Source organism: Lissotriton vulgaris, chromosome 4_1 (genome assembly GCF_964263255.1).
Source record: "Lissotriton vulgaris chromosome 4_1, aLisVul1.2, whole genome shotgun sequence".
Lineage (NCBI taxonomy): Eukaryota > Metazoa > Chordata > Amphibia > Caudata > Salamandridae > Lissotriton > Lissotriton vulgaris.
This window is the reverse complement of record NC_141691.1, coordinates 1870690429-1870715444: the sequence shown is the minus strand read 5'-3', so window position 1 is coordinate 1870715444 and position 25016 is coordinate 1870690429. Positions and strand designations below refer to the sequence as shown.

Genomic DNA, 25016 nt, shown 5'->3' with positions numbered 1-25016 from the left:
TCCTGTGTTTCAGTAAGCTTCTACAAATACAAGCTTGCCAATGGGGCATGCACTCAGCCTCGCCCTGCAGAATGCATGGCACGCCTCGAGAGGCTGCATCCTACGCCAAGACTGGAGCTGGCGGGCAGGAGCACCGCCTTCCATCTGAAGCCTCGCAATGCTCCAGACTGCTGCCGTTTGCCTGCGTGGAAGCAGGGGGCAGCCTGCCTAGTAATGGAAAAGGAATGTGCGGGCGCAGCACTTAGCACAAAAGCGCTTTTGTCAGACATGGCGTGTAAATCCAGCAGGCCAATTCTCACAGCTTAGCTAGCTCCACGAAGTGCACACTGTCCAGAAAATGGCTATAAGTTAAAAGAGCAAATTAGGGAGTGATAAAAAGCAACCTAATTGTGCTTTGCATGTACAATATTGTCTTTTTCCAGATTCAGTATGGAGTTCGTGATTTTTTAGGTACCAGACATTGTACACATACACACGTTAATCCACGCCACGTTTCCTGCTCGTTGCGTTCCTTGTGAGTAAAATCCGTTTGCTTTACTCTGTGATGTACGAGGTGGTGGCTGCTAGCTAGGTTGCGTTCTGAAAACGTCCCTCGTACCATTCCTCCGCGTACGGTTCTCCGTAGAAATCTGCAATTCCTTGGCAACTTGGACCAATAATTAGACGCGCCAGACCACCTCAGACACCGCAGCTGCCCTAGTACTGACCCTCATTTAAGATGCACCGCGTTCACGCGCATCCCGTACAGCGAAGCAAAGACGCCGCGCATGCGCGATGACGTCACTCCCGGACCGCCCCAACTGCGGGAGGGGTGCGAAGACGCACCCTTGTCAGCCGGTGACGCCCACTGTTTGCCGTCCCGAGCCTCCTGTCAGCTGTTCGTGTCCTATCTCCCCACCACCACCACCACCACAAAGAGACCTCCCTCCCGGGGCACGTGCGAGAGTGACACGCGGTGGCGTCGGGTGTACGGCGCGTCAGGTGAGAGACCCCCAAGGGCACGCAGGGGCCGCGCGACCACTGTTGTGGAAGGAAGGGCGCCTGGAGCCAGCCTGCGGATCAGCGGCAGCCAGCCCCTTCACCGACTGCCGAGAGTTCCCTCAGTGCTCCGTAGTGCACCTGCCGGGACTTGAGAGCCGAGCCCCCTTCGCAACCAGTTTCACGGGCTGGCACGACTCCCTTCACGCTCGGCGTGTCTCCTCTTCACACACCGGACGGGCTGGTGATCCTCTGGGAGCAGCAAACCGCGGATCTCATCGCTTCAGAGGGCGGATGCTGCTGCCCTAGACCTTGGCTCTTGGACCTGCTCGGACCCTGGTTTCCCACCCTTTGCCGCCACAATGCTGCCTCTGTTGAGCCGGACTGCTTTGCGGCCTGCCCGGCTGCGGCTCTGGTGCTGGCCCGGGACTTGCAGAGCACTGGGTACCCACCCTCGGAAGGAGCCCATCGAGGCGCTAAACACCGCGCAGGGCGCCCGGGACTTCATATACAGCCTGCATGCCACCGAGCGGAGCTGCCTGCTGCGGGAGCTGCACCGGTTCGAGTCCATCGCCATCGCCCAAGGTGGGTACTGCAGGCAGGGCACAGCCTGTGGGTGAGGCTGTCCGGTATATACACGAGCGTTGCTGGGCTGGGGCAAAATATGGGGAAACTAGAACTTTGAATCTGTAAAATGCAGTCTTTTGTAGTTCAGGTTCAGATAAACTGGTGTGAAATTCACTCGCTTGTCAGTGTACAGTCAGTTCCATCATGTTGATCACCTGCTCTCTAAGGGCTGCATATGTAAACTCTTCATCTTCTGTGTACAACTCTGTGGCCTGTTTGTGTCAAAAAGTGATTGTTTATGAGGCAGCGCAGGCTTCACTGGGAATTTTGAAGCTTGTCTACCTAAAGTGTTCACATTTGTGCAAAACTCAAAATAATGTGCACGGTCTTCTCTGCTCATTTGTTTTATGACATTGCTGTCTTAATTTTAGAGTAAAGGTAATTTGAAAGTGCAGGCACACCCACCCAGCTACCATCGTTTTGACTAATGTTCAAATCGTAACTATGCTTACTGTGACTGCAAACACAATTATAGTTGCCCATCCCCTTCGAACTGTTTTATTTGTATAGTACCGAACCACTATTTAGAATGAAGTAAAGAAAAAAAAACCTGCACCAACCCCTCTAAATCCGAAGTCAGAAAACAGCAGCAATACAAAATGTTCGTATCGGTGGCTGTTTCCAGTAAAACACATGGAAAGTGAGATAAAAATACAGTGCATGTAAACAAGACACACTAAAGAGTTACAGATAAACATTAAAACCTTAATATTTAGAAACTAATGGAGGTCTCTCTGCAAGGCAGGATTTTGCCTGTGGTAGCAGCATTGGCCTGGCTGTGTGGTATAGGTGAATGACTTATTTAATAAGCTGTTTAAGGCACCCAGATACCGCTAGGTTTGTAGTGTGCACCAGGCATAATACATTAAAATACAATATCACTCCTTAAAATGAAGAACAAGGGCCACAAAATTTAGTATCTGTGTGTGTGTATGTATGTGTGTGTGTGTGTGTGTGTGTATATATATATATATATATATATGTATGTATGTGTGTGTGTATATATATATATATATATATATATATATATATATATATATATATATATATACTTAATTACATACAGTGAAGATTTAATCATACTTTAAACATAAAATTGCACCCATGCTAATCAATTAAATGTAAAGTAGGCGTTTTTTCTTAATCAAATCACCCTAGCCAGACGACCTCCATGCCAAAGGTCTGTACAATGGATCAAAACAATAATGGTGCTTGAATGCACATTTACAAATAGAAAATGTGAATGTACCCTGATGGTTTGTGGTAAAATGGCCCATCCATAACTTTTTTTCTGGCAGTTTTAATAGAATAACCCACCAGACATAGTAGGTCTGTTCAGGAATAGCATCTGTGGGAAGCCTGAGTATCTGTTGAGCCAAATGAATGCAGACGTGTGGAGAGTTTTCTTTAGTCTAAAAGGATTTCCAATGAAGATCTGACTATGTCTTTTTTCAGCGGGTCAACAGTTAGGCTTGCATTCCAGAGACATGATGAGATTGTGCAGTCCAGATGTAGTGCAGATGGATCTTTTCACTCCTTAAAGTTTCATCAATAAATGTTGAATTACCTAGTTCCATAGTTCTCCCTTTCCGACAAGTTTGATGTTGATATTATGTGTGCATCAATGATACCTACATCTTTTTTAGGATAAGCACACAAGAACATGTAAACCAGTTAACAACATTGCCCTTTGGCTATCCAGCACAGCATCCCAACAAGTTGGCTTCATTTTAATGGTAGCAATATAGTGCCTATGGTGGTGTGGTGTAAAGATAAAAGGTTTCTAAGTCACACTGATCACTTCTCTGTCAAACTTCCAATAAAAAGTGAAGGGTTGGGTCTTTTTTTTCTAGACTTTCAATTGACATGCTCCCAAATTGAAAAATTATGACATTACTGACTCACTTTAACAGACCGATCAGTTGCCCGTCTTTTTTACCCTCCCATCATGACAACATTAATGGTCTGTCTTGGCCTATGGGTTTCCATACATTTACTTATGACACCGAACAAGGTGGTTATTAATCTAGTTGCTACTGAAGATAGATAATAATTCACTTTTAAGGTTAATACTGCACCTGACTAGCCGGTGCTTTAGCTCTCTACAGGCTGCAATGCTGCCTTCAAAACATGAAATATTTGCTTCAGCCCCTTGCTGAGTTCAGAATAACAAGCAAAGGATACCAGTCGACGATAGTTCTGTTTAAGTCTTGAGGGTCTTGAATAGGCACCTGTTCACTTCTATTTCTTCGTGGTATTTAAGTAGGATCTTCAGGTTAAGGACAGGCTTCAGATGATCAGTAGTAAGACACCACTTAAGCCTTCTTTGCGAGTGCCCCTGAAATCCTCTCTCTAACTTCACCCTTGAGAGTTCCCCGATATTGGAGGCATCAGCAACTCTGAGAGGGAGGATTTACTGGAGATTATAAGTGAGGCACAGAAGGTCCTTTAAGAAGCAAGTAGTGACTAGGGATTCGGGGCAAGAATCCCCTAATAATTGCTCGGGGCAAGAATCCTCTAATAATTGCTCATTTTTGTCTTGATTTTCACCTGGAGATTTTTGCCTGCATTCAAGATGTTGAAATCTCTAGTACAAACACAATGGATCTGCAGTCTTCATGCAGATCCCCCAATTCTCTTGGTGCTTGTATCTCCTGTTACTGACCCTGGGAGAATTAAGTTCGGCCTTGCAATCGATGCCTCACTGATGGAACTATTCAAAGTAATAATGCTAATGATGACTTGAACTGTTGTCTTGTAGAACATGCTGTACGAATTTATGTGTTGTAGAAAGATGCTGAATAAAGATAGTGTTATGAATGGATGCTGATTGTGGCATTGCCATTGTGAAGAGCAGCAGAGCCATAAGGAGAGGCTGAAGAGAGGGCAGCGTAATAAGGCCATGATAAAAAATATAATCGCAACATGTGGATTATGTGGAGCAGCAGCAACACTAGAGGATGCACGAAGGATTATAAGCGCCACAAGGGGATACTGAAGAGGGATGCTAAGGAGTAAAAACAATGGGGAGAATGCTGAAGAACATCAGCAAAGTAATATGTGCCCTGTTGCTTCAGCGACACAGTGCTGTGCTAATAAGAATAACCACCACTGTGGGAAGTCCATAGGTTCGCAGTACTGTGGGGCAATCAGAAGGGTGGCATCATCACAAGGGGATGTTAAGAAGTGGCAGCACCATTGGATGGGTATACTAAAAATAGTAGAGCCATAGGGGCATGCTGAAGAGCGGTACCATCAGGGACCGATGCTGGAGAGAAAGGAGTCTTAACTGGATAGCGAAGAAAAGTGTAGCAACTAAAGTACACATGTGTAATCTGGTTAAGAGTTTGTAGTGCTGCTACTGCTCTGAGGGAGGCTAGTTCCTTAAAGGAATGCTAGTGTCTGAATAGAGTAAGTGAGGCAATACACTCAGGATGCGATCAATCATTAGGGAGGTTGCTACGGGAGGATTAATGCTTCATAGAGTTGGAATGAGAAGGCTGATTTTGCTACGAAAAAATTGAAGCTGAGTAGGGACCAGGCAACTTATCAATTTCTTTTCACATTTTGGATACTGCCTTTCTTTCAAGCATGCTGTAGCACCCACATGGCTTGTTCTCAGTATTGAGTGCCCTAGCAGCCACCAGAGTGTGATAGAAATCAAGAATTAACTTCTTGCGTCGACAGTCACTACCCTCATTCGATCCTTTAAGACCACGTGTTTCCAGTGAGACAAACACATCTTGAGAAGATCAGGATCACCTGTTTGGTTCTATTTTTGTTTGTGTAGCTATTAAAGCATTTGCCAGGGCTGCTTCATTTATTCGGGCAATGGAAAGCATCAGAGTTAGCATTATAACGGAGAATCCTTACAATGTTCCATAATCGGATACTGTATTTGCCATTTGGCTCTAAAAGGGCATCTAACAAACGGTTCTCTTTACCCAGCCGCAGTGTCGCTAACCATAGGCATTCCAGAATCTTAGTTTGGGATGTATTAAATTGCATTTGAGACGTACTGTGACATCATTCACCAGATGGCTCCTCTAAGAGGATGTGCATGGGTGTTAAACAGACACAGTGCAGCCTCATTGAGGCAGCAAATTCCACCACTGATAATTGAATACTAAGTAGGCGTTTGCATTTTCTTTTAGTTTTTGCTTGTGTGTTATCGAGAATGGCTCGATAACATGCTGCAGCCCCGGGTTTAAAATTAATATTTTTGTAAAGCGTAGCACAATGGCTGCCATTTAAAGGAGGACAACGGGAAAGTGATATATAGTTTTTTTCCATATCTGTCCATAGGTTTTTTGTCTTGGTGAAAGAACACCACTTCAGTCCGGTGTCCCTTAAGTCTCTTTTTTATTTATTTCTCAGTTTGTTCTTTGATATATTTGAAGCTGAAATAATCTTGCTATTTTGTGACCATAGTTTTTTATTACAATGTTTTGCTGTTATTCAGCTCTTTTTAAGGTAGCCGGTAAAAAACCTACTTGTCATATTTGGTAAAAAAAAAAACATTATTACTAAATATTCAGTACTGTCTTGCGAACTTTGAAAGTGATTAGGTGCAATCCCAGAGTAAATTCACAGAACGAGCAGATTGCTTGCTCGCGTCAGAGGAAGTTCAAAATAATTGTGCCAATTGGTGCATTTTTTTAGCACAATAGCTAAAGAAGTTGGTTGAAAGGCATAGATTTTGTAGGCAAGACTAATCTTACCAATGCGTTTTTTGTGGCTTCTCCTAACTCCAGATGTTTTATTTTAATTTTATTTAAGTCAAATGGTGCATTTTACAGTACAGTTTACGATTTTCCAAAAAGCCAGTGGCCCTGCTCAGCCACCAGCAGTTGTGACGGCCTGGAAAAGGATCTGGTGCCTCTTGAGTCCACGCAATTCTTCCGAATTCCGAGGAGAAAACTTAGAAACTTCAGTTTGTGATGCAGGGATGCGTGTCGGAATGGGGGATCCTGCACCAAAAACCAACATACTAATAATCATGGCCACAGTGTTTACAATTCATAGGATAATCTGGTAAGGCAACGTGGCCATCTGGCATTTTTCAAAATATGGGTATAGGGCCTCGTGGTGTAGATGTTGCTGCAGAATGTGAAGCAAATGTGCAGAGAAGGCTAAAATGAGGCACACTGGTACTCCAAATCAAATTTAATCAGCGAGTTCCCTGGTCCCAATTAAAATCATAAAGGTGTGTCACCACTGAGGTAATGGACAGTGGTGGCTACGGAATAGAGGTCGACCTGTTTCTTGCCAAATGTGTCTTCTGGATCACGTGCCAATTCCCCAGTACCAAATGTCTACTTTCTACACAGTGGTTGGTTGAAATGTTAGTGGCAAGTTAGTGTCCGAGCTGGCAGTGAGAGGGGTGGGTCTTCTGGCAATCCAGCCGCTGCTGAACCGACGTTAATAATATTAACGTACCCTCCACCAGTCTTTCGAAGGATTTAGTGAGCTGCCCAAATTGGGTCAGCCTGCTAATAAGTTACCTCATTGCTAGGTTACTTAAGTGTTTGGGTTACACTTGACACTAACACTGGAACCAACGACTATGTAGACAGCAGACATTTGTTCCTGAAGAATTGCCACATGATCCTCCTGCACATTAGGCAAGAAACATGGTGACCTCTATTCCGTAGCCACCACTGTCCATTACCTCAGTGGTGACACACCTTTCTGATTTTAATTGGGACTAGTGGACCAGCTGATTACATTTGATTTGGAGTATCACTGTGCTTCATTTTAGCCTTCTCTGTTAATTTCCTTCACATTCTACACCACAAGGCCTTATACCCACACTGCGCCTAACGGCTTGGGGCGAAAAAATCTCTGATAAAGAGCCCCTCATTGGGTGTCCGTCGGGCATTGCAGCGCTGGCTTGAGGAGAAGCATGCCCTATGATAAAGCATGACACCCATCCAGGTGTGTGAAGGCCCCAAATCTCAAAGTGGGAGACACTGTGTCTCCACCATAGTGTTAGTGTGTTAGACCACTAGGCCTCTTCTTCTCATACAATCTCTCTAAAAGGAACTGCATACCATAGCTGTTTGCTTGATCCCCCAGGGGCACGTATACTGGACCTACAAGTGCCCCATGTCACTTCTTTTTGACACATTTTTCTAAATGTATCATACATCTTCAGTGGTGTGGATTTCTGTTTTTTGTGTCTTTCCGAGGGGCAAAAGGCTACTACAAACTACTTGGCTATAAAGAATTCAACTTTGCCCCCTCTGGTACTTAAATACGTAAGACGGCTTAAGCGAATACATTACATTTTTTCTATTGATGTGTCTAACAAAATGAATCCTTTGCACCAATGCTGAAATACATACAAATATTTGTTTTACTGCTATTACATGTCTGTGGTATAGAGATCTTGAGGTGTTCTTTGGTGCAACGTTGGTTCATTTTGAGAGTAAATGCTTTTGGTTTTTACGTCTCCTCATTGTACCTATAGGTCTCCACTGTTTAGAAATAACACTTTAAGTGCTGATTTGAGAGGGAGCTTTTTTTGCTAGAATTGTACATTTGAAACACACGTTTCTTGCTAGGAAATGGGGATCAGTAGGATTTGCCAGGGATTTGGTTGGAGGTCATTCAGTAACCCAGCACTGGTAAAAGCGCAGTTCATTAATTCCATGGCCTAGAAAGAGAATGAATATAATTCACTTTCTGCTAGGACCTTTTTATATGCCGTTAAAACTTGCAGTAGACTGCAACGGGGTAAAGTGCTTGCCAGTTTGTCTGCCGGAGGTTGTGCTGACAAAGATTACATGGCTGTGGATAGTGTCTCAGAGTTTAGAGGATTGTGTGTATAAACTGCAGTGTGCTACTTGGAGTTTGCTCCCCCACACCCCTTACATGAACACTGCATATGTACAACTGATCCGCAGTTTAGTGTGCATTGGTTCTTAATGCTCAGTATGCAAGTGAGTAAAAGTAACTAACCTGATGATCTGAACTAAGTTCAGTCCATTAGTTTGATTTAAGTCATGGCTGTCAACAGTCCCTCACGACCTATTTACCTGTCACCACTATATTACTTATAACTTTGCAAGGATGCAGAACCTTTTACTGACTAAATACCTCCTATAGTCCATCCTCATACATGCTACCACAACTCAGCACAGTTGAACTCTGGCCCGCCTCTAATCCTCCAGGATGTCAGGGTCCCCAAGAGCCATTACTGGGGCTCCCCAACAACTGGTCCGCCTCTGATGGGAGATGCATAGATGAGGTACCCTGTTAATCTCTGGAACCCCACATCGATCCGGCATAGGCAAGGACAGTAGGTCTGAGCCTTATAAGCTTGCAGTTCTTTTCAATGTATTTTTTGCAAACCTCTGTATTAGACTTTAAAGGTGTGAAAGTAATAACAAGTAACCAAGCAACAATCTAAAGGCGACATGCATGTTTGGGAAAAATAAAAAGTTAAAAGTGAACTGTTGCTAAAATAAAAAAATAGATTTTTGTATTCCAGCCCTAACGCTGCAATGGACTGGACTACCTTTTAGGAACATGTGCAAGAGTAACAAGTCATCACTCACAGCAAAGCTAGGCTATTGTTTAAGTTGGGTTTACCAATTTCCTGATGCTGCAGTCTGTGGCTCGGGAAGCAAAATGTGACTGTCACTTCAACAGACTAATGCTAAAAGAGGGCTGACCAAAAACCCATTTCTGTATACACATATGCATGTCTTTTTTATGACTTTCTTTTTAAAACACTGCGGCTGTCTTGTCAGCTAAAAATATCTCTAGAAGAGCCCTGAAAACGGGAACAGAAAGCAGATAGCCCTCTGCTCTCCATTTCAGTGGTCCCATTGGGATTGTTGTCAAACCTAATAGGAAACCTACTTAATTTTTAATGACGCATGTTTTATCACTTTTGCCACAATAGGACTGTCTGAATTCTGTTAATGAATGTGAGCCTTTTCAGTGCTCATCATTTTGGCAGGTTAAGGAATTGAGGCCCATCCCGGTAAAATACAGATCCAGTGAGAGGGAGTGCCTGTTGCTGTTAAACACTGTACTTACTGGGTGGTCAGCTATCCAACGGTGCAGTAGTCATAACGCTGTATGTAACACGCTCAGGGCTAACCTTGCCGGGGGTAAGAAAATATCCAAATTCGTGGTTTACTTGATCATGAAGAGAGCAGCGCCGAGAAAACCGCCTCAAAATGTTCTTTTAAAACTGAATTGAAAACTTCGTGAATTGATCACGAGGCTCCTGGGGTAGTACAGGTAACTCCAGTTTCTTAACTGCTTCCAGAGTCGACAGGCCGACACATTGTAAGGAGCATGCATTACTCGAACCTCTGCACTGTATTCCACGGAACACAAAAGTACATATTTCTGCTTGGACGGCCTTAGATACCTGGCTGGATGTGTTTCTTTGCGTCAGATTTTTTTGCATACGTTTTTATGTATATCTAATTTTATGTATGTATGCAAACATTTATGATTCAAATGAATCGAATATAGTTATTTGACTGACTGTGTTTCTTTGCACAGCGCTGCCTGAGTTTATCTCCCAGCTTCACGTGCAGCCCCCGCAGCATGCTTTCATCGTGAATACTGTAGCATTGTTTTTGTATTTTATTAGCGAATAACACCCAAACTGGATTTGACAGAGAAGACGCGTGCGGATCAAACAGTTTTAAAATGTAATTAAAGTTTTTATGGGATTATTTTAAAACAGTTTGTAGTTTAAATGTATTCTCCCTTTCATTTATTTCAACACTTAATGTATGAATATTTCCTGGTCTTCGTTCTCGTTTTACTATTGTCTTTATAAGTTGTTGTAGCCTACAAGGCACTGCACGTAACGAGTTTTATTACTATCTCTGCACATGGTGCTCGTTTTTTGTCGACTTGATCGGATGGATGCTGGGTCGACTGGACTCGGGCATTTAAACAGTAAATCCCATTAATCTAAAGATCCCTAACCCAGAACTGCCATTAACACCCAAACAGCCACTGAACGTTCTGAACCCTCTTGCCAGACAGAAAGAAGATTCTAACGTTGTTGCACCCTCTTATTTGTTTGAAATAACTATTGTTCCCCAATAAAAAAGTTCGTGGATTGAATAGTCCGGTCTCACACGGAAACATCACACGTGGACTACTGTTCTTTATGAAGTATGAGCTTGATGTTGAGGTCCTTCCTTTCTATTTAATTTAAACCGGCAGTGATCCCCCTTTAAAACAAGCATTTACAATGCAACGGTTTCGCCTTTGAAAAAGTTAGAGCTATTGGCATTGTAAATGACAATTTTTTTATTTATGTGTTGGATTTGAAAACAGACAAATAAATGGCATTGTCATTTACATTGCCAACAGCGTAATCTCTCGCAAATGTAAGACCTATTGTACCCTACTGGACGAGCTCAGCAGACAGCAATCACTAGCATACACACACACACACACCCAGAGCCAGCCACACACCCACAGCCACACACCCACAGCCACACACCCAGAGCCACACACACCCAGAGCCACACACACCCACATACCCAGAGCCACACACACCCAGAGCCACACACACCCACACCCAGAGCCACCCACACCCAGAGCCACCCACACCCAGAGCCACTAACACCCAGAGCCCATGCAAAACCAAGAGGGGTGGCTTTCCTGAACATAATACCATAAACATGTTAGCACTGGACAGATGACTTGTACTTCAAAGGGTGACAGAGTAACACCATTACAAATTAAAGAGCTTAAGACACTATCCTATTCCTGTTTGGCTTACCTCCTTTTCTCTGTTTCCTTGTGTTATTTTCCTGGCTGCCTTCCCTTTTCTTTCTGCCCAGAGTGTTTTCATGTAAATCTGCCAGGCTCACTCCTTACAGGGCAATGAAGCAGACTGTTACTAGGCTTCAAAAGCGTAAAATGCACTCTTTCTCCAGTCTCAAACACCACCTCTTCAGACCAAAAGATCGTATTTCATATTCTTCATATTTTTATTCCAGCATGACAACAGTGCATGGAACCAACTCAACGCGTTTCACCGAACACTCGGCTTGATCACGGGTGAATTGTGTTCCTCAAAAACATAGTTAAATAAAGTTTCACATATCACTTCCTGATGTGAACATAAACGCAGGACTATGATTCGTATCAACAAAGGAGCGGCCATATTGGAACAATGTACCACTAGTGAAATTGACAGCAGTTCTATGATACCTCTATTGTCGAAAAAGGAGTAATAAACATTTTGTAATTTTACCCATCCAGGTTTCTTAAATTGTCAATAAATTGTCCTTTTCAGTCATTCATGAAAGAGTTCAAGTTGGTGAGTCCCAAGTGGGAATTTCGGCAAAATACAATTTAGTACCCAAGTGGGTTAATCGTCTCCGTGTACATTGCCCATTAATACATTCCATCTTGCCCATTCAATCTTCCTCAGCGAATAATACCTGTATAAAAAGAAACAAGCTCTTCTATTTTCCGTTCAATATACGTCCTCAATGATTCGAATCAAAACAGTGCATCACGAACAATAAAACGTGAAAAAAATGTAAAAAAAAGTGATAACCATAGAATGTGAGTTAAAAACATAAGGAGCACAAACAGGAGACTGTGTAACACATCTATACAGTTAAAGCTCTAATTCCAGTAGTACTAGTTTACTTGCCCAAATGCCATTTCAATTCCTCCTCCGAGTTCAGCCCCCCAGGTATACGGGTGTCTAGGTCCAGAATGTATTTGCTCTCTAGCTGTCGCAACCTACGTATTTTATCCCCACCTCTTTTCATGGAGGGTATCTTATCAATCACAAAGAACTTAAGTAGATTGCGATTGCTACGGTGTAGTTCTTCAAAGTGACTGGCTACCAGTGAATTCTGATCCTTGTTTTCAATTGCCCGCATGTGTTCCAAAATGCGTTTCTTAGCAGGAAACATCGTGCTTCCAACATATTTTTTGGAACACGGGCACACAAGAATATACACCACATATTCGGATAGACAAGTAAGGTGTTGTTTAATAGGCTTTTCCCTACCTTCAATTGGATAATATACTGTTTTTACATTTTGGCTAAACTTACACGCCTTGCATGACATGCACGTGAAAAAGCCTTGTATATCAGATGTTTTCCCTTTTTTGGTAGTTATTTCGTTTTTACTCAGTCTGTCTTTCAGGGAATTTGCCTTTCGATATGTGATGCTTGGATTGCAGCCAACCACACTTGTTAACGTAGGTTCTGTTTTTAAAACATTCCAGTGCTTTTTTAAGCTGCTCTGTACCTGCCAGGATTTGGCATGGTAGGTGGAAATATACCTGACCACCTCCTGTGTCTCACTTTCATTCTGTTCTTTGGGAATCAACAGTGTATCATGACTAAAACCTGTTGCCTTCCGAAAGGCTTCTTCAATTACTTGTGGATGATATCCACGTTCCTTGAAGCGTTCCTTCATACATTCTCCCTCCAACACAAAGTCCTCATCCTTGCTGCAATTCCTCCGGGCCCGGAGGAATTCACCAAACGGAATACTGCCTATTAAGGATCTTGGGTGGCTACTTTCTGCATGAAGCAGTGTGTTACCCGCCGTTCTTTTGCGGAATAACTTTGTCACCAGTTTGTTGCCAGCAACTTCAACTTTAAGATCTAAAGATCTAAAAACTCCATGTATTGGCTGTTGATCTTGCCTACCAGACCCAAATTCAAATCATTCTGGTTTAGATCTCGAATAAAACTCTCTGCCAATGTTTGAGGACCATCCCAGATGATAAATAGGTCATCTATATATCGCCGCCAGGTTTTCACATGGCTGCGATATAGTCCATGGGTTTCGGCCACCTGCTGCTCCCAGCCTGCCATGAACAAGTTGGCAAAGCTGGGAGCAAAACAAGTTCCCATCGCTGTCCCTTGTCGTTGTCTATAATAGACCTCATTGAAGATGAAAAAGTTGTTCTGGAGACAGAACAGCATCATGTCTAAGATGATTGTAGTGTGATCTTTAAAGGAGATGGAACGTTTTTTCAGGAATTGACAACAAGCATCTACCATCTTTGTGTCGAATTGAAGTGTAGAGGCTACAAACATCAAGGGAAATGAGTAAAAAACTGTCCTGCCATACAAAGTTCTTGATTTTATTAATGAAGTCCCTGCTGTCCTTAAGGTATGATGGCATAGCCTCCACAAAGGGACGAAGGAAAAAGTCGATGTATTTAGACATGTTCTCCAACAAAGAACCCATGGAGGAGACTATTGGTCTACCCGGTGGTTTTTCAGTGTTCTTGTGGAGCTTGGGTAGCAGGTAGAGTACTGCCACTTTGGGATTACGATTGAGTAAAAAGGAGTATTCATTCCATTCTAGCAAGCCTTTTTGTTGCCAATCTTTCAACATCTTAAAATAGGTTGTGTTAGTTCTTTCAACCATCTGGCTTGAAGAGACCTCATAGCAGTCTGTACAACTCAACTGTCGCAATAAATTAATAAAAGTAAGATGAATTAGCGAGGGCGGTTCCTGACACTTGAACAGTTCCAAAAGCCAGTTAGGGTAAATCTTAGTTTCCATTGATTGTCTCACACACTCGCACCTCACCAAAGCTCGATTTGGTTGTGTCTGTTGTACTTGTTTTACCCAGTGACCCAGGCTGGAAGTGCTTTGCGCGAAAAACCATCCTGGACTGTTAAAAATATCACAGATGTACTCTGCAAGCCCCACTACTATCCCTCTCACACGTATGAGGAACTGCACTTGTTCTGAGCGGGAACCACCTACCCCATTTGTATGGCTGTATTTATCACAAAAATATTATCCAATAAAATATACAGTGTGTGTTGCAGTGACATAGCAAGGGTGACATGGAACCCAACGCAAATTAGGAAAGTTGACCCTCCTTCCCCGGTTCGGATGGAGAAAAAGCTATGATCTGGATGCAGTAGTCCACTGGCACTCCGAGCCCTGTGCCACTGCACCTGTTGCACCATGGATAGTTACTCTCTCGTAGTGCATGCCTGCTCGTCTTTGCAATGGATGCCTTTGCACCTGTAGCGACGCCTTTGTCGCGAGGCGGGATGCAGTCTCGATGACGGTGGCGCTGGCAGGTGCAGTGCGACGAGTGAGGACCCCTCCTTAGCGGCAGGACCCGGGCTACCGGTTCGGCAGGCCCGCTGAGCTGACTGGAAAGTTGGGGAACGGGTCTCCGGCGAGACCCGAGGCTGGGAGCTAACGCCTAGCGCACAAGGTTCACCCGAGGCAAAGCGACAAAGGGGAAAAATGGCGAGGAAAACAAAGGCTCTGTTTCTATTCTACAAGTGGGCGCCCCCGGGGGACAGTTTAGGGGTAGGGCAGAGGCTACGGGCTAACTTGGAGGCATACATAGCATTGATGGTTGTTTTAACGCATCATACATAGGCTTGCGGCTGGAAAGGGAGCTTTGTCCTCTCTCGTGTTGAAGTGCGAAGTGAAACGAGAAGCCTGCGTTGCTGGCCGTAGTTTGATTTCTGGCACCGCTACGCAGCTGGGCTTTCCTTTAAATGGATTACTTGTTACCCTGCGGCGTTGTAATTGTGTGGGGGTCGTTATTGCCAGCTTCAAAATGAAATAAAAGTTATAGGACCACGCAGGCCTTATGTGGCTTATTAGAACAGTCTGTGTCGCGCTAAAAAAACAAGTCGGTTCCCGGGCCGGCGGCCAATCAGCGCGGCCCGGGGAATGACGTCACGGAGGTGTCCCGGGCCGGCAGCCAATCACAGCGCGGCCCGGGGAATGACGTCACGGGGTGTGCTGGCCGGCAGCCAATCACAGCGCGGCCCGGGACACACGGCAACAAGGGGCGGGACTTAAAAAAAAAAGAGTCCGAATCGCCCCCGAATTTCGTTTTCACAGGGAAAGCGTGATTGACAGTCAATCTCTTCCGACGGCTAGCCTCCATTTATGGAGCTAGCCAATGGAAGACAGAGGCGGGACGAAGCCCCATACTGTAGATCATAAGATTTCGCCCTGGGCGGAGCACCTGCTTCACAGGTGCTACGGCCAGGGCGAAACCTAAAAAAAAAAATTATTCCTTCACTTTGATCTGGGCTCCCACGCTTTCCCCACCCCACCCCACCTCTCCTCCTACTTCCTCTTCATTTGCTTTCATAGTTTGTTGAAGCGTACAAACCTGCATTTCAAAACCATGCATGGTTACTTCAGTTTACTAACTAGGCTTGCACAGAGCAGGCAGGGAGCTTGCATCTTTATATTCTTCTACACAAAAGTTTCCACATTTTACCTGTAATACATGCCCAATCACATGGCTTCTATAAATGTCTCCATACAAACAATATCCAAACAAAAAAACAGTTTCTGCCTCCCTCAGCTTCCGCTCTGACACAGGCCATTCAACTCGTGAGAGATCCCAACCTTGTAGGACATCCTACAATGCCTCCAAGAAGTCGACCCCCTTCATTACTTCTGTAATGGGGGCCAGATTCTAAAGCACTTGTAGGTCAGCATCTCTAATACCTTAGTGTGCCACAGTATGTGACCACTGTAAGAGAATGTAATATTCCGGTTTTCCCCAGATAGACACAATTAGCATTTTTGTGGCATTCAGTAATTCATTTAGGAAGATCCCATCTAATCTGGAACTGTTGGGATTCGATTAATCTTTTCTGCACAGTAAACCAGATACAGTCCTCCTAAACACACCTTTGTTGGAGTTTAACACCTCCTTCTCAAAGCTGTTGGATTTAGGACCGTGCTACCAGATACATATATATTTACCCACATCAGTACTACATTCCTAAAATACACATGATTGATTCACAAACATACACTTGTGCCTTGGTTTTATAAGATGCAGTTGTAACTTTCCCTTTGATGCAGACCTATGTGGCATATCGGACCACAGATCTTATCACACTGCTGACTCAGTCTGTGTGCCTAGATTATTTCAGCCAAACCTGAGCCAGCGCGCAAGCACTGCTCTGGCGATCTGTTGGAGGTAGAGTACGGAGGAGAAGCCCCGCCCATATTACTCATTGGCTTGTGTCTTTGTCCTTCGTAAATGCTGTTGTTTGATTCCATAATAGGCTTGTTGGTCCCTCCTTAGTACGGCCATGTCGTCACTGGTATCCTCCCATTGCTACTAGCTCCTTTACTTGGTTGTTTCACGGTACGTGTACTTTTTTCCCCACGTCGACCAGTGGTTCAGCATGGCGCCGGCTTTCAAATGAACGACAGCATGGGCGAATACAAACAACGGCTGCAGGGTCTTTTTTCCTTCACAGAAGGTGCCCTCTTATACAAAGCACCGTGGCACGCTACTGCTAATTAGTAACAATGGCGGCTGCATTTTTTCCTTTTTTTTAATATACTAAATAATGTGGCTGTGCGTCTTGTGCACTGCTTGCCCATCTTATTTATTAACATATTAAATAATGGCGGCCGCACGTCTTGTTTCCTCTGCCTCCCACTCTAAACTTTTTAAACGAGCGAGACCAATGCTTTTTTCCTGTCCCTTCCATGCGGAGTGAGCTGTTCTTGCACGCTGCACCTCCCACTAGATACAAGCCTGCTACCCCTGCCTGCGCACACCGCTCAGGCTGTAGTATGTGGAGAGCAGCACAGAGATTGGCACCCCTGGGTCTATCTTGGAGCTCTGCTTCCTGTAGAGCAAGGGAGATCTTATCACCCTGCAGGACAGGCAGGTAGGTTCTTGCTGCCTGGGAGGGGAGGTGTCCGATCCCGGGGATAGGGAGAGTCCTGCCCTCTGAAGAGGAGAGGTCATCACCCCAGAGACAGGCAGAGATCACCGACCACAGCACACACTCGTCTCTGCTACCAGGGGAGGCAAGGAGGGAACCTGCACCACGGAGAGCCGGGGGCAGGCGGAACCCTGCTGACCCAGAGGCAGTTAGATTCCCGAGGCCATGGCACACTCGGTATTACCCTCGGCCAAATGAGCAAAAGTTAACCCCTTGCATTTTTTTAAATGGAGTATTATTTATTTCATAGGGGATTTATTGCCTGCTTGTATTTTAATAGCGGGTGTTTCTGATGCTCAGCTTTTGAGAGGCGGCCTCTCCTTTGCCATGGGTGTGCTCTGGTGGGGTAGCCTGACAGCCCTGCTCTCCTTTTTGGGCCCCCTTATGCCAGGTTGGGATGGGTGATCGCTTTAATCTCCACCGTGCATTCGGGTTTTATACGGAGCGCTCAGAACGCCTTAAGTAAAGCCAAGTCTACAAGCGTTTGCCCTGTTGTCGTTCTCATATATTGTAAGCGGCTAGAGCTCCCTGAATGCTTTGGGCTGCAAGCCTGATGACATCTGTAAAATGCAATGCTTCTTAGAATGCATGTGCTCAAAGCATGTTCGTGCACAGTCAAGGCAGCTACAGTGCAAACTGTTTGTTTGTCTGAAAGCAACTTACGTTCACAGACCTTGTGCCTAAGTGCCAAGTAAAGCCCAGGAGTGGACTTGGAACCTGGCTTGACTTGCAAATTGGTCTTATGAGAATATCCCATTCACCCTCCCCACTTGCATCTCTCGAGTTTCAACTGTGTTCGCCTCGCAGTACTTTAATTGTCCAGAAATGAACTGCCTTATAACACTTCCAAAGAGTGTGTTTGGATTACAGGCCGCCTTGGTTGGGTTCTTAATTGAATTATTTGTGTAACATGACATGCAAGAGAGAACTTGCTTTTAAAGAATGGGTAATTGTAAAGGGCAATCTTGTATTGAGGCAGTTTCATTGGTACATGCGTAATAATACTGTGAAAGATGAAAGCATTGTAGTGTACAGTAGGAAAAAAAAGTTCATGTGATAGTCGGCATCACATCACTAACTCGTGTCTGTCATTGATTCATGCTGACTGTCGGATGCAGGTTGAAAGTGCTTAATTTGCTCTGATGGTTGCAGGCGATAAGCATTCCTTGTGTCCTACCGCACCTCACTATCAAGGCACTACATTTTTTCTAGCAAATAGAGATTCCCTTTGGACACACTGGATTCAATTCACTCCATTCAATCACAATACTGTCAAATTAATGTGTTATATACTTGGAACACCTCCATAAGGAATACAGTGAAAAATAAATTTTAAAAGTATACATTTAATAAAACATCAAGGTAAAAAATCACAGTGTCAAGTCATTAGATTCCACACATCATAAAAACAGTTCACTAGATTTACTCTAGTTGTGAAGGACAAACAATTTTTCGAAACATTTTTTTCTTTCATTTTTAGTTGTGCACCCCAGGAGAGTGCTGTCACTTATGCACTTCGCTTCCGACACCTCCCTCCCCGTGCTCCTTGCTGCTCTCTCATCCACGTACTTTCCACCACCAATACCACAATACCACCACCACCACCACCAGCACCAGCAGTATCACCAATACCACTTCCACCAATACATGTGCCACCACCAATTCAATACCACCACCATCAATACCACCACCACCAATACCAATACCACCACCTCAGCGTCTAACGTCCACTAGTAAAGGCAGGGGCACTGTACGAGGCCGGAGCTGCAGCCCAGACCCGTCCCTCCCTCCACGCCTCCCATAAAGCACAGCCCGCCCTGCATCAGGAGGTGAAGCCAGGGCCCTACTAAAGCTGGAGGGTTTTTTATTAGGCTAAATATAGCAATGACATTATGCAATGCCACACTGCACACTCAAATCACAGAGAGCAGGAAATAGCTCCCCCTGCTCTTCCTCCTTAGGCGACAGTGTAATCACAGAGCGAAAGGTGTTGGAGCACTTTGTTAGTGTTTATAGCTCAGATCATATGTAACTCTCACTTCACACTTCGTGTTTGTGTAATTTACAACACTTACACATCCTCTTCACTGCACTATTTATCACTACTTTGAAGACGTCGCAGGTCGGTCTCTTACTCTGATATTTACAATCTGATAAGTAGTCGGGAAGGCCCTTTAATGCAATGCAATAGGTCTCGCATTTGCGAGAGGTTAAGCTATTAGTATTGTAAATGACAAAGCCTTTTATTTATGTTTTAAAACCCAAAACATAAATAAAAGGCATTGTCAGTTACAATGCCAGTAGCTCAAACACAGCTTGAATTCGAGACCTATTGCATTGCAAATGCTTGTTTTCCCCTTGATTCTGCTATTTCCGGCTCTGATTCTTATATCTACCTTTCACTTATTTAAAAAAAGCAGAAAAGAAGCCTCTGGAGCCTGCACGTAAACAAATACATTGACCTCTCAAGTATTTATTCGCTGATACAGGTATAAGCACGGCTTTGTATTAAACCAACACACATTGACATTGTGTTGTCTGTTGCGGTGAGCCTCACCCTAGAACCCCTTAATTTCTTTCAAAACTTTGTGCACAGGTGCAGCAGCATTCGTTGCGATAAATGCGTTTCCCATAATTCCCACACATACATTATGGTACAAAAATACCTATGTTGTGCGCTATCGTTGGCTAATAGTTACATTTAACGAAGGTAAACTATTGTATAGAATCTCCACCAATTCAAGAGCGGAGCGAAAATATTACATCAGACTGTTCCTTCTTCCTGAAAGATTATGCAGACCAGAAATCGCTCCCACACGCAAGCCAATTCTATCAAAATGTTCTATGTGTTTGACTTGTACATCAGCTTGCTCCCTGAGTTTGCTCAGGTGGTAATAGTTTTATACGTATCCTGGGCAAAGGGTTGGGTGAGAAAAATCCTCTCATGTTCCTGGGCCTCATTAATAGTGCTTTCAGGAACATCAACCTGGCCATGTGTCTGCATCTAAGGGTAAAGGCCTTAGACCTCAACCTAGCGACCTAGTCGAAACTTTGCAACTTCCCATTTGAAAGTAGGAACATGTTAATCCTCTTTTTAGTTGGACTAGATTTTTTTATTCAAGGTGAGAGCCTCCTTTTGCTTCTGGCGGCTACTTCCACTTTCTCAGACTCTGCTCCACATTAAGAGTAGATGCTTCGGTGTTTCTGGCACTGGGTGGCAAGATTTGACACACCCCTCAGTTTGTGCTCCTATTAAAATGTATACATTTTACTTTCATCCATTTCTAGGACATCTCAAATTTGATGCACTATATCACGATGGTTCGTGAAATTTTATTTGACTTCTCACTGTGGTTTGCATTGCACCCCAGCAATCTTAGAAATTTGTATAGATAAAAGTGCAAAAAAGTTGGAATTTTATAAACAGTTTAGACAGTCTGTCTTATCATAGCCATTGTCATGTTACTTTGTGGAAATGGGCATCTCACAGAAAATCTTAGTATCTCAATGGTGCATTGGCCTTAGTTATCCCCAAGTCTCGTGGCCCTTTTTGTCTCAATTTGATACTACTGTATTAGATCAAGTACATTAGAACATCTGTTGCTGCAAGCAATTTTAAATGTCTGTCGAGGATGTGTTCTCTACTCGCTCTTTAAACAAGCTTTTGCAATGCAATAAGTCTTGCATTACTGATAGTTTGAAGTATTGGCGTTGCGAACAATAAGAATGCAACGCCAATAGCTCATACCTTCAGTAGTGCGAGACCTAGTACATTGCAATTTCTTGCTCAGTGAGCCAGGAACAAGAATTGTATGTCTCAGTGCAGTAGCCCAAGCTGCTACCAGAGGTCCCTGGTGAGCAAGGTAGAAGCACTGCATGTCTGTGCAGTACAACAAGCTGGTCCTAGAGGTCCCTAGTGAGTAAGGCACCAGCACTACATGTCTAGGTGCAGTACTGCACGCTGCTCCTAGAGGTTCCTAGTGAGCAAGGTACCAGCACTGCTTGTCTAGGTGCAGTACTGCAAGTTGCTCCTGAGGTCCCTAGTGAACATCATAAACTTTTAGTCACATATGATACTGCACCCTGCAGAAGATATGGTAAATCACCCTACGCATAATGCATTGCACTCAAGACAGTACCACAAGTGCATTAAAATAGCTATGTCCTTATATATAATTAGTAGCTTTGAAATGTGATCTAAGAATTATAGTATTAATTCCGGATTAGGTTGTACTGTATGTCGAGCTGATGAAGGGAAATTTATAGAAGGTCTAATATAAATGTGAGATGTGCTAGCGAGTAAAGTAACCACAGCCAACCTAGTTTAGGACCAAGTGAGTGTCCTGTCTGAAGGCCTTTAAGAAAATAGTGCCTTGAGTCTGTAATTCAAACATGGGGCATAACAACACATGTAAAAGGGGTGTCCTCATGGGAGATTACAAGAAGAGGCAAGGCTTTACAAAGGAGGGACTACTAAGCCTAAAGACCAATGAAAAGCCACCATTTACAAAGGACAGGGACAGGAGCCAATTGAAAAGATGGGCGGCAAGTAGGCAGATCTTTATGCCCATATCCTGAATACAGTAAGTAACAAGTAGTTCTGTAGGGTAAGAACATTTCTTTACAACCCATATGCTTTTTAGTCCTAAGTGTAAATTAATTTTTTGGGACAAAGATGGAACACATAAGCAATAACACATTCTTGCGAAGATATACATTTTTTACTCCATTCAGACAAAGTCTGTCCAAAAATTCATAAAGGTGACCGACGCAAGTGACATAAATTTACACTGAATAAAGTGTCAAAGTGACAGAAGGTGACTAAGTGTATTATACATACAAATGGCAAAACGATACCCAAAATATGCAAGGAAAAATAATACAAGAGAAAATAATGATGGTGAGGTCCATTCATTTCATGATATAAGTGTCTGCGGTACAAGCAGAGATTGTTTAACAAGTCAAAGGACAACGAGACCTAAGGGTATATGTCGACGTTTCGACCCTGACATTAGCGCGATTAGAGAAGTGTCATGTCTTCTTCAGGACAAAAGAACAGGAGATGAGTTCGCCTGAAGGGAAACTAATTCAGCTAAGGATGTGTTCCAATAATTAATGATAATAAATAATACAGCATTTGGGGCAAAAAGCTCACCAATTCCATTTGCATTAGGTGCCATGACCGGTATCAACTGAATAGATCCGAAGACAATTGGTTCTGGAGTCAGGTGGAAGTGCCTGAAAGTGAATGACGCCTTTGCGATTTCAAAGGCTGTGTTCTAAAATGAAATGAGGAATTGATTGAGTCAAGGGTGTCCCAGGTTCAAAAAGTTGTGTTGTACGCTTCACTTAATTAACAAGGAATCATACCTGATTAGGATGATTCAGATGGACCGTATGACCAACTGGCACTGTTGTAATCCCTCACACGTAGGTCCTGGGAAACGTAAAAATAGTTTGGGTAAATGTGACTAGTAAGTGAGAGAGGTCAGCATGTGGTGAATCGGTGAAGCGTGCCAGTGTTAGAAAAAACATACCTGAATAGATAGATTAGAACCAAGCTCAATGCCTAGGTAATCTTGAAGTGATAGAAGCATGAAGAGAAGCTGCGTGAACAAAAAGATTTCATGAAAACCGGAGATATAACAATAAACTGATCCACATGAATTCTTGTGGTTACCTTTTCTAAAGTGGAGACGTCCTTTCAATTTGGAGGCATCTGCAAGGTGGTAACAGGTAATCCGTAATTTCTTATAATTCTACCCAAAAATATAAAGATCAAGGTCAAAGTCATGTTGGCGCACATCAGCCTGAGGATGTGTGCACTGATTGACGATGGACATACATTTCCAACGCGCCGTGAGGTTCCGAATCAACCATGACAGTCTCGGGCGGCGGAGGAACAGAAGACTGTGATGTGGTGACACAGAGCATGTCAGACCAACGTGCCCGATTTGCATCTAGTTTGCACGGTTCTGTGCAGCAGCTAGATGCGATGGCTGATGGTCAAGGTGAAAGCCGCCCTCGGGTCCGGAAGAATAAAGAAGGAAGGGCATTTCCTCGTAGCTGCGAAGAATGTTACCGAAATCGGCAGTTTAGAATTAAGCATATTGCCTCACATAACTGGTGGCTAAAAATGCTATATACAAAATTTATTATAAAAAAGATTTTTTGGGATCTCAAGTTACTTAGTGAAAATACTAAATCAACAATGTTAGGCTAATTAAAGACTGTGAAATAATTCAAAAGAGAGCAATGTTTGTAAAACAATCAAAAGGTGCTTAATTACCCTAGAAATATTCATGTACATAAAAACACTATTGATAACCTGTTGTGAAGGATAGGCATAACCGATGAATGTGCACCACAACAGATGGCTCTATTGATAACAAATAGTACATATATCATCTTTGAGGAATTAAAATTACATCATCTTAAATTACAATGGAAAGAATGTCACACACAAGACCTTTATAGTGGAAATAGAGCGTGATTGTGCATCAACTCGTATCCTACTTAGATCCTTATGCACGTGAACTGTTGATTTAAATACCGCACATTTTGTTCGGTGGCACATAAAAGTAGAAATTAAAATTAAACCGCACAAAGGCAGTGAGTAACCGTAGGAAGCTTCACAGTACATGTAAATTGCAATCCATATTTGGATGTCTAGACTGCGTACGCTAAGAATTGATTATAAATTGATCAAGCGTCATGGGAACGAGCATATAAGGATCTATTTGTGTGTCTTAAGTATAGTCAAGGTAAAACAAAATCAATGATGTCACAATTAAATGGAGAATAGCGTAGAAATGTGAGAACCGGACCTAATGATCTGTTTGTATGTATAATGCACTTTCTGTCACTTTGGCATCTTAGTCACTGTAAATTTATGTCACCTGCATCGTTCAATTTTATGATTTTTTGGACCTTTGCTTGAATTCTTTGATTGATGAAAAATAAAAAGTAAAAAATTGATATCTTCGTAAGAAAGTTATTGTTTGTGTTCCATTTTTGTCCTAAAAAATGAATTTACACTTAGGACTAAAATGCATATGAATTGTAAAAACATTTACCTTAAGGACTACTTGTTACTGTATATATACCAAGGTTATGAACCCCATTCTTTTCAACATATGCTGAATACAGCATGTTTTGAAGATACCACGAAAGCGCTGCCTTGGCGAGACATAAAAAGGTAATCTGTCACTCCAGGTCAAATCTCATCCAATTGTCCCTGGGGATATGGAGGCAATGATTTATGTTCACATATTCTAGAGGGATCTGTGGAAAAGGGTGCATAGCACACATCGGGTCACAGACAGGCTACTACCTGACTTTGATCTACTTGATGCTATCCTAACTCTGCCAATATTTGCCCATTGCTTAGTGTACATAAATATTGAACCTCTCTATGCTTGCTAATTGATGGAGCCGGTTTTAATGGTGTGGGTCATAGTTGTCTTATGGAAGAAATTTACTAGTTAAAGCATTCATACCCCATCTTAAATGCTATGCAAGCACTACACATTTAAAGGAATGGATATGTGTAAAGTTGGGTAAAAATAAAATGTGACCGATGAGATGTATGCAACCCAGGGGTTTAAGCAAGACTATGTTTTGGCCTCTTTAGTGTTCATGCTGTATACTTCAGGCCCAGAGATGAAATGTAAAAAATATTTGTGGATTG

At 43.2% G+C, this 25016-nt stretch overlaps 1 protein-coding gene across 3 annotated transcripts in view; it reads left to right on the top strand.

The window, feature by feature from the left end:
• Window positions 1–771: 771 nt before the first annotated feature.
• Window positions 772–25016, top strand: part of TMEM65 (transmembrane protein 65) — a 271856-nt gene continuing 247611 nt past the window's right edge. The window contains exon 1 of one of the 3 annotated variants that reach the window (XM_086966193.1): window positions 772–1563. In XM_086966193.1, coding sequence (XP_086822319.1) covers window positions 1341–1563 — 223 coding nt within the window. In that variant the 5' untranslated portion in view covers window positions 772–1340. The remainder of the gene's footprint in view (window positions 1564–25016) is intronic. The other 2 variants (XR_015309927.1, XM_086966192.1) reach the window with 2 other exon arrangements.